At 48.5% G+C, this 12,628-nt stretch overlaps 1 protein-coding gene across 1 annotated transcript in view; it reads left to right on the top strand.

Annotated features, from left to right (window-relative positions):
- LOC112241431 (PHD finger protein 21B-like) overlaps positions 1-8,827 on the top strand; it is a gene marked incomplete at its 3' end in the record, with an annotated part of 39,467 nt that extends 30,640 nt beyond the window's left edge. The window contains exons 3-8 of the mRNA XM_042313786.1: positions 1,323-1,899; positions 2,133-2,276; positions 3,323-3,351; positions 3,617-3,676; positions 6,183-6,234; positions 8,751-8,827. Coding sequence (XP_042169720.1) covers positions 1,323-1,899; positions 2,133-2,276; positions 3,323-3,351; positions 3,617-3,676; positions 6,183-6,234; positions 8,751-8,827 — 939 coding nt within the window. The remainder of the gene's footprint in view (positions 1-1,322; positions 1,900-2,132; positions 2,277-3,322; positions 3,352-3,616; positions 3,677-6,182; positions 6,235-8,750) is intronic.
- Between the last annotated feature and the right edge of the window lie 3,801 nt (positions 8,828-12,628).

The raw sequence follows: 12,628 nt of genomic DNA, 5'->3' as shown, positions 1-12,628 counted from the left end.
GCACCATTACAAACCCAGGTGTTGAAGTAACCACCAGGTGTTGAAGTAACCACCAGGTATCAGCACCATTACAAACCCAGGTGTTGAAGTAACCTCCAGGTATCAGCACCATTACAAACCCAGGTGTTGAAGTAACCACCAGGTGTTGAAGTAACCACCAGGTATCAGCACCATTACAAACCCAGGTGTTGAAGTAACCACCAGGTGTCGAAGTAACCTTCAGGTTTTGAAGTAACCACCAGGTATCAGCACCATTACAAACCCAGGTGTTGAAGTAACCACCAGGTGTTGAAGTAACCACCTGGTGTTGTAGTAACCACCAGGTGTTGAAGTAACCACCAGGTGTTGAAGTAACCACCAGGTATCAGCACCATTAGAAACCCAGGTGTTGTAGTAACCTCCAGGTGTTGTAGTAACCACCAGGTGTTGAAGTAACCTTCAGGTGTTGTAGTAACCACCAGGTGGCAGCACCATTACAAACCCAGGTGTTGAAGTAACCACCAGGTGTTGAAGTAACCTTCAGGTGTTGAAGTAACCTCCAGGTGTTGAAGTAACCACCAGGTATCAGCACCATTTCAAACCCAGGTGTTGAAGTAACCACCAGGTGGCAGCACCATTACAAACCCAGGTGTTGAAGTAACCACCAGGTGTCAGCACCATTTCAAACCCAGGTGTTGAAGTAACCACCAGATATCAGCACCGTTACAAACCCAGGTGTTGTAGTAACCACCAGGTGTTGAAGTAACCTTCAGGTGTTGAAGTAACCTTCAGGTGTTGAAGTAACCGCCAGGTGGCAGTACCATTACAAACCCAGGTGTTGAAGTAACCTTCAGGTGTTGAAATAACCTCCAGGTGTTGAAGTAACCACCAGGTGGCAGCACCATTACAAACCCAGGTGTTGAAGTAACCTCCAGGTGGCAACACCATTAACCATTAACCAAAAACCAGCCTGAAACTCTTTCTAAAGACTATTGACATCTAGTGGAAGCCGTAGGAACTGCAATTTGGGAGGATTTGGGCTTATAATTATAGTACTAGCCATTGAAAATAGTGGTAAGCCAAATTGTTTTTTGGGGGGGATGTTTGTCCTCTGGGTTTCACCTGCCATATCAGTTCTGTTATATTCACATACATCAGTTTAACAGTTTCAGAAACTTTAGAGTGTTTTCTATCTTAATCTACCAATTATATGCGTATCCTAGCTTCTGGGCCTGAGTAACAGGCAGTTTACTTTGGGCACGCTGTTCATCCGGACGTGAAAACACTGCCCCCTATCACAAAGAAGTTGTAACATGCTCCTTCTCTCCCTCCCTCCTCTCCAGGTTCAGCCAAAGAGTGTGATCCCAGCCAGCCTCCTCCCCAGCCACAGCCCTGTGTCTCTCCCTAGGGAGCAGCCAGCCAGCCTCCTCCTCAGCCACAGCCCTGTGTCTCTCCCTAGGGAGCAGCCAGCCAGCCTCCTCCTCAGCCACAGCCCTGTGTCTCTCCCTCAGGAGCAGCCAGCCAGCCAGAAACAGTCATCCTGTCAGGCCCTCAGTCTCCTCAACCTCCAGAGAGCTACCGCTGTAGTCAGCCCTAAGAGCCACGCCCACAGTTTTAACCACACCCACAGCTCTAGCCACACCCTCACCCAGAGCCACACCCTCGGCCCGGCCCTGCCTACAGCCAACAGCACGTTCAGCCCAGAACGTCTCTCCATAGGCCATGGAGACACAGCCACCTCCACAACCTTTCACCCCCTCCCCTGGCCCAGACCCTGGTCTCTCCCCTGGCCCAGACGCTGGTCTCTCCCCTGGCCCAGACCCTGGTCTCTCCCCTGGCCCAGACCCTGGTCTCTCCCCTGGCCCAGACCCTGGTCTCTCCCCTGGCCCAGACCCAGGCCTCTCCCCTGGTCCAGACACAGTCTCTCTCCCGGCCCAGACCCAGTCTCTCTCCCCGGCCCAGACCCAGTCTCTCTCCCGGCCCAGACCCAGTCTCTCTCCCGGCCCAGACCCAGTCTCTCTCCCCGGCCCAGACCCAGTCTCTCTCCCTGGCCCAGACCCAGTCTCTCTCCCCGGCCCAGACCCAGTCTCTCTCCCCGGCCCAGACCCAGTCTCTCTCCCCGGCCCAGGCCCAGTCTCTCTCCCCGGCCCTAGCCTGGCCTGGAGGCATCTCCCCCACCTCTACCAGCAGCAGCAGCCCAACAGCCACCTCAGCCTCAGTTGCCCCCGGTGTGACCTTCTCCATCATCTCTGCCTCTCCGCCCGCCGACACCGGGAACAACAGGGTGTGGACCATCAGTGAGGCAGTCAAGGTCCATCCGCTGATCTTCAACACTGACAATAAGGTTAAAGACTGTCCAACACATCCTTCTGTCTGTCCTACCAGCCCTACTGACTGTCCCTGTCCAACACATCCTTCTGTCTGTCCTACCAGCCCTACTGACTGTCCCTGTCCAACACATCCTTCTGTCTGTCCTACCAGCCCTACTGACTGTCCCTGTCCAACACATCCTTCTGTCTGTCCTACCAGCCCTACTGACTGTCCCTGTCCAACACATCCTTCTGTCTGTCCTACCAGCCCTACTGACTGTCCCTGTCCAACACATCCTTCTGTCTGTCCTACCAGCCCTACTGACTGTCCCTGTCCAACACATCCTTCTGTCTGTCCTACCAGCCCTACTGACTGTCCCTGTCCAACACATCCTTCTGTCTGTCCTACCAGCCCTACTGACTGTCCCTGTCCAACACATCCTTCTGTCTGTCCTACCAGCCCTACTGACTGTCCCTGGCAGCATGGTCTCTACAATCACACATCTCCTGCTGATCTAACTCTTCTGTCTGTCCTACCAGGCATCACTACAGGCATCATTACAGGCATCACTACAGGCATCATTACAGACATCATTACAGGCATCATTACAGGCATCACTACAGGCATCACTACAGACATCATTACAGGCATCACTACAGACATCATTACAGGCATCATCACAGGCCTCATTTACAGGTATCATCACAAGTAGAGTTGTGTGATTTAATTCTTAATATAAATCAATCACAATCAATTGTTTACCTTCCCTTCGCACTAAATAGTTATTAGAACCAACAGCCAATTAACTGACTAACGCTTAACGCTGTCCCTGCCTGCATGCGTGCGTGCGTGCGTGTGTGTGTGTGTGTGTGTGGTGTGTTTTCCCAGTTGAAAATAATCCAGCCGGAGGCAGAGACCCCCAGCTTCTCCCAGGACTCCCCAGGAGGACCCCAGGGGGCCGACAACCCCTCACAGGAGATCCCCTCCATCACCTCGACCACCAACCCCTCCACCTCTCCCTCCTCTACACCAGCCAAGAAGAAGAAGGATGAGGACTCAGAGGTAAAACCACAATCCTAAATAATTATACATTAATAACAAGAACACAACCATGTTGTATTAGAGGATAAAGAAAAGCCTGTTTTTTAAAATAGTATTCTATTACATAAATAAGGATTTAAAGCCAATAAAACATTATCATTTATCTAAGCCACACGCTGACTATCAGGTTCTCTGGTATGGTGCTACTGCTGACTATCAGGTTCTCTGGTATGGTGCTACTGCTGACTATCAGGTTCTCTGGTATGGTACTACTTCTGACTATCAGGTTCTCCGGTATGGTGCTACTGACTGGTTCTCTGGTATGGTGCTACTGCTGGGTTCTCTGGTATGGTGCTACTGCTGACTATCAGGTTCTCTGGTATGGTGCTACTGCTGACTCAGAGCTGAAGCAGATGTCTATCTATCTGATCACTGTAACTCTGATTGGTTAATCCATCTAATTATTCGGTTAGATAATCCCAGATAATCCTGACTCAGCCTTCCTTTCCCTGGAAACCCCTCTAACCCGTGTCCCCCTCTCCCCCCTCTATCCCTCATCCCCCTCTCCTCCCTCTATCCCTGGTCCCCCTCTATCCCTCCCCTATCCCCCTCTCCCTGGTCCCCCTCCCTATCCCTGTTCTCCCTCTATCCCTCATCCCCCTCTCCCCCTCTATCCCTGTTCTCCCTCTATCCCTCATCCCCCTCTGTCCCTGGTATTCAACTATGAGAGTGATTCACTTTCTGACTGATTCAACAAGCGGTTACTAATGAGAGTGATTCACTACGGACTGATTGATTCAACAAGCAGTATCTAATGAGAGAGTGATTCACTACGGACGGACTGATTCAACAAGCAGTGACTAATGAGAGTGATTCACTACGGACTGACTGATTCAACAAGAAGTGACTAATGAGAGTGATTCACTACAGACTGACTGATTCAACAAGAAGTGACTAATGAGAGTGATTCACTACGGACTGACTGATTCAGAGATGGATCACGTGACATGGAACACAGGAGTCACTGGGGATTCACTACAGAGACATCACAACAGTATCTAATGTTCCCTTACTACTAAGTGTTGCTGTTGCTAGGAAACCACACGTACTAGAGAGATTCCCTGCTCCCACCCTGCCCACCTCTACCTGGAGTACTTGAGGGAGAAAACAAGACTATGACACCCGAGTAGTAGAACATTCCAGACATTGTAGAGGAGAGTGAGATGTCCCCTGCAGGGTGAAAGAGAGTTTTTTGGATAATGAGCCCACCTCTACCTGGAGTACTTGAGAGAGACTAATGAACATTCCAGACATTGAGAGAGAGAGACAGGGAGGGTTTTTGGATAATGAGAGAGAGAGAGGGAGGGGAGGGAAGGAGATAGACCCAGACAGGGAGGGAGGGGGAGATAGACCCAGACAGTGGGGCTGGAATGGTAATACTATACACTACCTTGTTATCAATCTATATGATATAACTGTTCCCTTTCCACCTGTTTGGTATTCATATATGGGTGTCACACTGTAACATGTCCCCTCTCCACCTGTATGGTATTCATGTGGGTGTCACACTAACGTGTCCCCTCTCCACCTGTATGGTATTCACATGTCCCCTCTCCACCTGTATGGTATTCATATGGGTGTCACACAACATGTCCCCTCTCCACCTGTATGGTATTCATATGGGTGTCACACTCTAACATGTCCCCTCTCCACCTGTATGGTATTCATATGGGTGTCACACTCTAACATGTCCCCTCTCCACCTGTATGGTATTCATATGGGTGTCACACTCTAACATGTCCCCTCTCCACCTGTATGGTATTCATATGTGTGTCGCACTGTAACGTGTCCCCTCTCCACCTGTATGGTATTCATGTGGGTGTCACACTCTAACATGTCCCCTCTCCACCTGTATGGTATTCATATGTGTGTCGCACTGTAACGTGTCCCCTCTCCACCTGTATGGTATTCATATGTGTGTCGCACTGTAACGTGTCCCCTCTCCACCTGTATGGTATTCATATGTGTGTCACACTTTAATGTGTCCCCTCTCCACCTGTATGGTATTCATATGGGTGTCACACTAACGTGTCCCCTCTCCACCTGCATGGTATTCATGTCCCCTCTCCACCTGTGGTATTCATATCACACTGTAACATGTCCCCTCTCCACCTGTATGGTATTCATATGGGTGTCACACTGTAACATGTCCCCTCTCCACCTTGTATGGTACTTCACCTGTGATTCATGTGGGTGTCACACTCAACATGTCCCCTCTCCACCTGTATGGTATTCATATGGGTGTCACACTCTAACATGTCCCCTCTCCACCTGTATGGTATTCATATGGGTGTCACACTGTAACATGTCCCCTCTCCACCTGTATGGTATTCATATGGGTGTCACACTGTAACGTGTCCCCTCTCCACCTGTATGGTATTCATATGGGTGTTGTAACACTGTAACATGTCCCCTCTCCACCTGTATGGTATTCATATGGGTGTCACACTCCAACATGTCCCCTCTCCACCTGTATGGTATTCATTTGGGTGTCACACTAACGTGTCCCTGTCCCTCTCCACCTGTATGGTATTCTCTCCACCTGTATGGTATTCATATGGGTGTCACACACTAACATGTCCCCTCTCCACCTGCATGGTATTCATGTGTGTCACACTGTAACATGTCCCCTCTCCACCTGTATGGTTGGTATTCATATGGGTGTCACACTAACGTGTCCCCTCTCCACCTGTATGGTATTCATATGGGTGTCGCACTGTAACGTGTCCCCTCTCCACCTGTATGGTATTCATATGGGTGTCACACTCTAACGTGTCCTCTCTCCCCTACAGAAAATGTCCTTCATGGTGGCTCTTGGCCTGGTCACTACAGAGACACTGGAAGGTGAGTTCTTCCTCTGACACTAATTTAATTAAACTCATCAGAGTTCAACAAGGCATTGGCACATCTTTGCTGTCTTGTGGCAGGTGGTAACAATGAGAGAACTTGAATGAACGGAGAAACCCACACACTGCTCTGGCTAGTATCACTGTTTTTACCCACACAGAGAATGAACAGAGAAACCCACACACTGCTCTGGCTAGTATCACTGTTTTTACCCACACAGAGAATGAACAGAGAAACCCACACACTGCTCTGGCTAGTATCACTGTTTTTACCCACACAGAGAATGAACAGAGAAACCCACACACTGCTCTGGCTAGTATCACTGTTTTTACCCACACAGAGAATGAACAGAGAAACCCACACACTGCTCTGGCTAGTATCACTGTTTTTACCCACACAGAGAATGAACAGAGAAACCCACACACTGCTCTGGCTAGTATCACTGTTTTTACCCACACAGAGAATGAACAGAGAAACCCACACTGCTCTGGCTAGTATCACTGTTTTTACCCACACAGAGAATGAACAGAGAAACCCACACACTGCTCTGGCTAGTATCACTGTTTTTACCCACACAGAGAATGAACAGAGAAACCCACACACTGCTCTGGCTAGTATCCCTGTGTTAAAACGTGTTCATCCACACATCAGCGGCAGATATATATTTTACTTGTACTGGCTACTGTCTAACTGTCTGTATGTCCATTCTCTAGCTGTACTGTCTGTCTGTCTGTCTGTCCCCCAAATACCTGAACCGGCTGCTGTGTCTAGCTGTACTGTCTGTCTACCTGTCTGTCCCATCTAGCTGTACCGGCTGTGTCTACCCTGTCTGTCCCATCTAGCTGTACCGGCTGTGTCTACCTGTCTGTCCCATCTAGCTGTACCGGCTGTGTCTACCTGTCCCATGTCTGTCCCAAATACCTGAATCTAGGCTGTGTCTACCTGTCTGTCCCATCTATCTGTCCCATCTAGCTGTACTGTCTGTGTCTACCTGTCTGTCCCATCTAGCTGTACCGGCTGTGTCTCTACCCGGCTGTGTGTCTAGCTGTACCGGCTGTGTCTACCCGTCTGTCCCATCTAGCTGTACCGGCTGTGTCTACCTGTCTGTCTGTCTGTCCCATCTAGCTGTACCGGCTGTGTCTACCCGTCTGTCCCATCTAGCTGTACCGGCTGTGTCTACCCGCTGTCCCATCTAGCTGTACCGGCTGTGTCTACCCCCATCTAGCTGTGTCCCATCTAGCTGTACCGGCTGTGTCTACCCGTCTGTCCCATCTAGCTGTACCGGCTGTGTCTACCCGTCTGTCCCATCTAGCTGTACCGGCTGTGTCTACCCGTCTGTCCCATCTAGCTGTACCGGCTGTGTCTACCCGTCTGTCCCATCTAGCTGTACCGGCTGTGTCTACCCGTCTGTCCCATCTAGCTGTACCGGCTGTGTCTACCCGTCTGTCCCATCTAGCTGTACCGGCTGTGTCTACCCGTCTGTCCCATCTAGCTGTACCGGCTGTGTCTACCCGTCTGTCCCATCTAGCTGTACCGGCTGTGTCTACCCGTCTGTCCCATCTAGCTGTACCGGCTGTGTCTACCCCATCTAGTCTGTCCCATCTAGCTGTACCGGCTGTGTCTACCCGTCTGTCCCATCTAGCTGTACCGGCTGTGTCTACCCGTCTGTCCCATCTAGCTGTACCGGCTGTGTCTACCCGTCTGTCCCATCTAGCTGTACCGGCTGTGTCTACCCGTCTGTCCCATCTAGCTGTACCGGCTGTGTCTACCCGTCTGTCCCATCTAGCTGTACCGGCTGTGTCTACCCGTCTGTCCCATCTAGCTGTACCGGCTGTGTCTACCCGTCTGTCCCATCTAGCTGTACCGGCTGTGTCTACCCGTCTGTCCCATCTAGCTGTACCGGCTGTGTCTACCCGTCTGTCCCATCTAGCTGTACCGGCTGTGTCTACCTGTCTGTCCCATCTAGCTGTACCGGCTGTGTCTACCCGTCTGTCCCATCTAGCTGTACCGGCTGTGTCTACCCCTGTCTGTCCCATCTAGCTGTACCGGCTGTGTCTACCTGTCTGTCCCATCTAGCTGTACCGGCTGTGTCTACCTGTCTGTCCCATCTAGCTGTACCGGCTGTGTGTCTACCCTGTCTGTCCCATCTAGCTGTACCGGCTGTGTCTACCTGTCTGTCCCATCTAGCTGTACCGGCTGTGTCTACCTGTCTGTCCCATCTAGCTGTACCGGCTGTGTCTACCTGTCTGTCCCATCTAGCTGTACCGGCTGTGTCTACCTGTCTGTCCCATCTAGCTGTACCGGCTGTGTCTACCTGCCTGTCTGACCCATCTAGCTGTACCTGTGTCTGTGTCTACCCGTCTGTCCCATCTAGCTGTACCGGCTGTGTCTACCTGCCTGTCTGACCCATCTAGTCTGTCCCATCTAGCTGTACCGGCTGTGTCTACCTGCCTGTCTGTCCCATCTAAATCTAAACCTCTGTAACATAAGCCTGTGTTCCTCTACCATGGCAGAGATCCAGACCAAGAGACAGGAGAGGAAGAGGCGGAGCACAGCCAACCCAGCCTACAGCGGCCTGGTCCAACCAGAGGTACCCTTTTTGTCTGGTTCAAAGAGCTGCAATAGTTGACAAAATGTTATCTGAAAGTCGGTCAGAGCTGTTCAGGAGAGATATGTGTGTTTGAAATGTGTAAGAGATGTTAGACATACAGTATGTAACATTTATGTTAATTAGGACGTTGAGTAGTACTAGTTTAAATAAGGGTCGATTGACCGCGCCAGTGCTGAAATCTTAATTAGCAGAATAAATTAAAAAATCCCCCACAGGAATCTGTCAGTTTAAGCTAGATATAGCTGTGGTAGAGGTGAGACTCTCACGGACACGTAGATGTCAGTTGTTTTTCTCTAAGACGCCCACAGGCCTCACTAGACTCGTCTGAAGGTCTCTGATGGTTTCAGTTTAGACAGGCCTTAGTCTCTGATGGGTTCAGTTTAGACAGGCCTTAGTCTCTGATGGTTTCAGTTTAGACAGGCCTTAGTCTCTGATGTGTTCAGTTTCGACAGGCCTTAGTCTCTGATGGGTTCAGTTTAGACAGGCCTTAGTCTCTGATGGGTTCAGTTTAGACAGGCCTTAGTCTCTGATGTGTTCAGTTTCGACAGGCCTTAGTCTCTGATGGGTTCAGTTTAGACAGGCCTTAGTCTCTGATGGGTTCAGTTTAGACAGGCCTTAGTCTCTGATGGGTTCAGTGATGTTTAGCTGCACTTTGTTTCATGTCTGTTGGAGCTGGTGCCTTGTGCTTTCCACAGAACGTCATGCATGATGTTCCGTTACCCTGCCCCAAAACGTGTGCTGCAATCTTTCTACTAAAGTACTTTCTATGTAACTTGGGAGAATTCAGTGAATGCTGTTGAGGGTCGACAAGAAGAGCTATAATTCCTGTTGTGTCTGAGGTGAAGGAAGTAAACATTTTCTCTGTCTCTCACTTTCTACCTTCCAGCGGAAACGCCTTGCATCAAATTACCTGAACGACCCACTCTTCCTGTCAGTGAGAGGTAAAACACATGTATACCAGCCCATCAAATTACCTGAACGACCCACTCTTCCTGTCAGTGAGAGGTAAAACACATGTATACCAGCCCATCAAATTACCTGAACGACCCACTCTTCCTGTCAGTGAGAGGTAAAACACATGTATACCAGCCCATCAAATTACCTGATCTTCCTGTCAGTGAGAGGTAAAACACATGTATACCAGCCCATCAAATTACCTGAACGACCCACTCTTCCTGTCAGTGAGAGGTAAAACACATGTATACCAGCCCATCAAATTACCTGAACGACCCACTCTTCCTGTCAGTGAGAGGTAAAACACATTTATACCAGCCCATCAACACAACTAGACAGGACTGGTAAAACACATGTATACCAGCCCATCAACACAACTAGACAGGACTGGTAAAACACATTTATACCAGCCCATCAACACAACTAGACAGGACTGGTAAAACACATGTATACCAGCCCATCAACACAACTAGACAGGACTGCTAAAACACATTTATACCAGCCCATCAACACAACTAGACAGGACTGGTAAAACACATTTTATACCAGCCCATCAACACAACTAGACAGGACTGGTAAAACACATTGGTAAAACACATTTATACCAGCCCATCAACACAACTAGACAGGACTGGTAAAACACATGTATACCAGCCCATCAACACAACTAGACAGGACTGGTAAAACACATTTATACCAGCCCATCAACACAACTAGACAGGACTGGTAAAACACATTTATACCAGCCCATCAACACAACTAGACAGGACTGGTAAAACACATTTATACCAGCCCATCAACACAACTAGACAGGACTGGTAAAACACATTTATACCAGCCCATCAACACAACTAGACAGGACTGGTAAAACACATTTATACCAGCCCATCAACACAACTAGACAGGACTGGTAAAACACATTTATACCAGCCCATCAACACAACTAGACAGGACTGGTAAAACACATTTATACCAGCCCATCAACACAACTAGACAGGACTGGTAAAACACATTTATACCAGCCCATCAACACAACTAGACAGGACTGGTAAAACACATTTATACCAGCCCATCAACACAACTAGACAGGACTGGTAAAACACATTTATACCAGCCCATCAACACAACTAGACAGGACTGGTAAAACACATTTATACCAGCCCATCAACACAACTAGACAGGACTGGTAAAACACATTTATACCAGCCCATCAACACAACTAGACAGGACTGGTAAAACACATTTATACCAGCCCATCAACACAACTAGACAGGACTGGTAAAACACATTTATACCAGCCCATCAACACAACTAGACAGGACTGGTAAAACACATTTATACCAGCCCATCAACACAACTAGACAGGACTGGTAAAACACATTTATACCAGCCCATCAACACAACTAGACAGGACTGGTAAAACACATTTATACCAGCCCATCAACACAACTAGACAGGACTGGTAAAACACATTTATACCAGCCCATCAACACAACTAGACAGGACTGGTAAAACACATTTATACCAGCCCATCAACACAACTAGACAGGACTGGTAAAACACATGTATACCAGCCCATCAAACAACTAGACAGGACTGGTAAAACACATATACCAGCCCATCAACACAACTAGACAGGACTGGTAAAACACATGTATACCAGCCCATCAACACAACTAGACAGGACTGGTAAAACACATGTTATACCAGCCCATCAACACAACTAGACAGGACTGGTAAAACACATTTATACCAGCCCATCAACACAACTAGACAGGACTGGTAAAACACATTTATACCAGCCCATCAACACAACTAGACAGGACTGGTAAAACACATTTATACCAGCCCATCAACACAACTAGACAGGACTGGTAAAACACATGTATACCAGCCCATCAACACAACTAGACAGGACTGGTAAAACACATTTATACCAGCCCATCAACACAACTAGACAGGACTGGTAAAACACATGTATACCAGCCCATCAACACAACTAGACAGGACTGGTAAAACACATTTATACCAGCCCATCAACACAACTAGACAGGACTGCTAAAACACATGTATACTGACCCATCAATAAATTGCAAAAAAATCTATAAACATTATAGCTGGACTTTGTGGTTGATCAGAAAGAGGTCCGGGCCACAGAGCTTGACTGTAATTACAGTGTATCCTACTAGACTAGAGCATGGACTGTAATCACACTGTATCCTACTAGACTAGAGCATGGACTGTAATCACAGTGTACCCTACTAGAGCATGGACTGTAATTACACTGTATCCTACTAGACTAGAGCATGGACTGTAATTACAGTGTACCCTACCTAAACTAGAGCATGGACTGTAATTACAGTGTATCCTACTAGACTAGAGCATGGACTGTAATTACAGTGTATCCTACTAGACTGGAGTAGCATGTCTGTGTAATGATCTAGAGCATGGACTGTAATTACAGTGTATCCTACAGAACATGGACTGTAATTACACTGTATGCAGGGACTCACTGTATCCTACTAGACTAGAGCATGGACTGTAATTACACTGTTTACTAGACTAGAGCATGGACTGTAATTACAGTGTATCCTAAACTAGAGCATGTCCTCAGCTTTCCCCAGAACAGAGATGTTGCAGGTCTGTTGCTTAATGTTTCCTTCCCTGTTCCTCTTCCCATCTCCGGCCCAAACTGCTGCTCAACCCCCATTGTCTTCACCTGTTGTCAGCTACTAACCTGTTATCTGCTTCCTGTGTTACGCACGCTAGCCACTGGGGACTACAGATGGAAGGTACGTACCGTAGCATGACTGATTACAGCTACGA

Source organism: Oncorhynchus tshawytscha, unplaced genomic scaffold (genome assembly GCF_018296145.1).
Source record: "Oncorhynchus tshawytscha isolate Ot180627B unplaced genomic scaffold, Otsh_v2.0 Un_contig_8182_pilon_pilon, whole genome shotgun sequence".
In the NCBI taxonomy this organism is placed as follows: domain Eukaryota; kingdom Metazoa; phylum Chordata; class Actinopteri; order Salmoniformes; family Salmonidae; genus Oncorhynchus; species Oncorhynchus tshawytscha.
The sequence above is the reverse complement of the archived record's forward strand: the minus strand, read 5'-3'. Positions and strand labels throughout refer to the sequence as shown.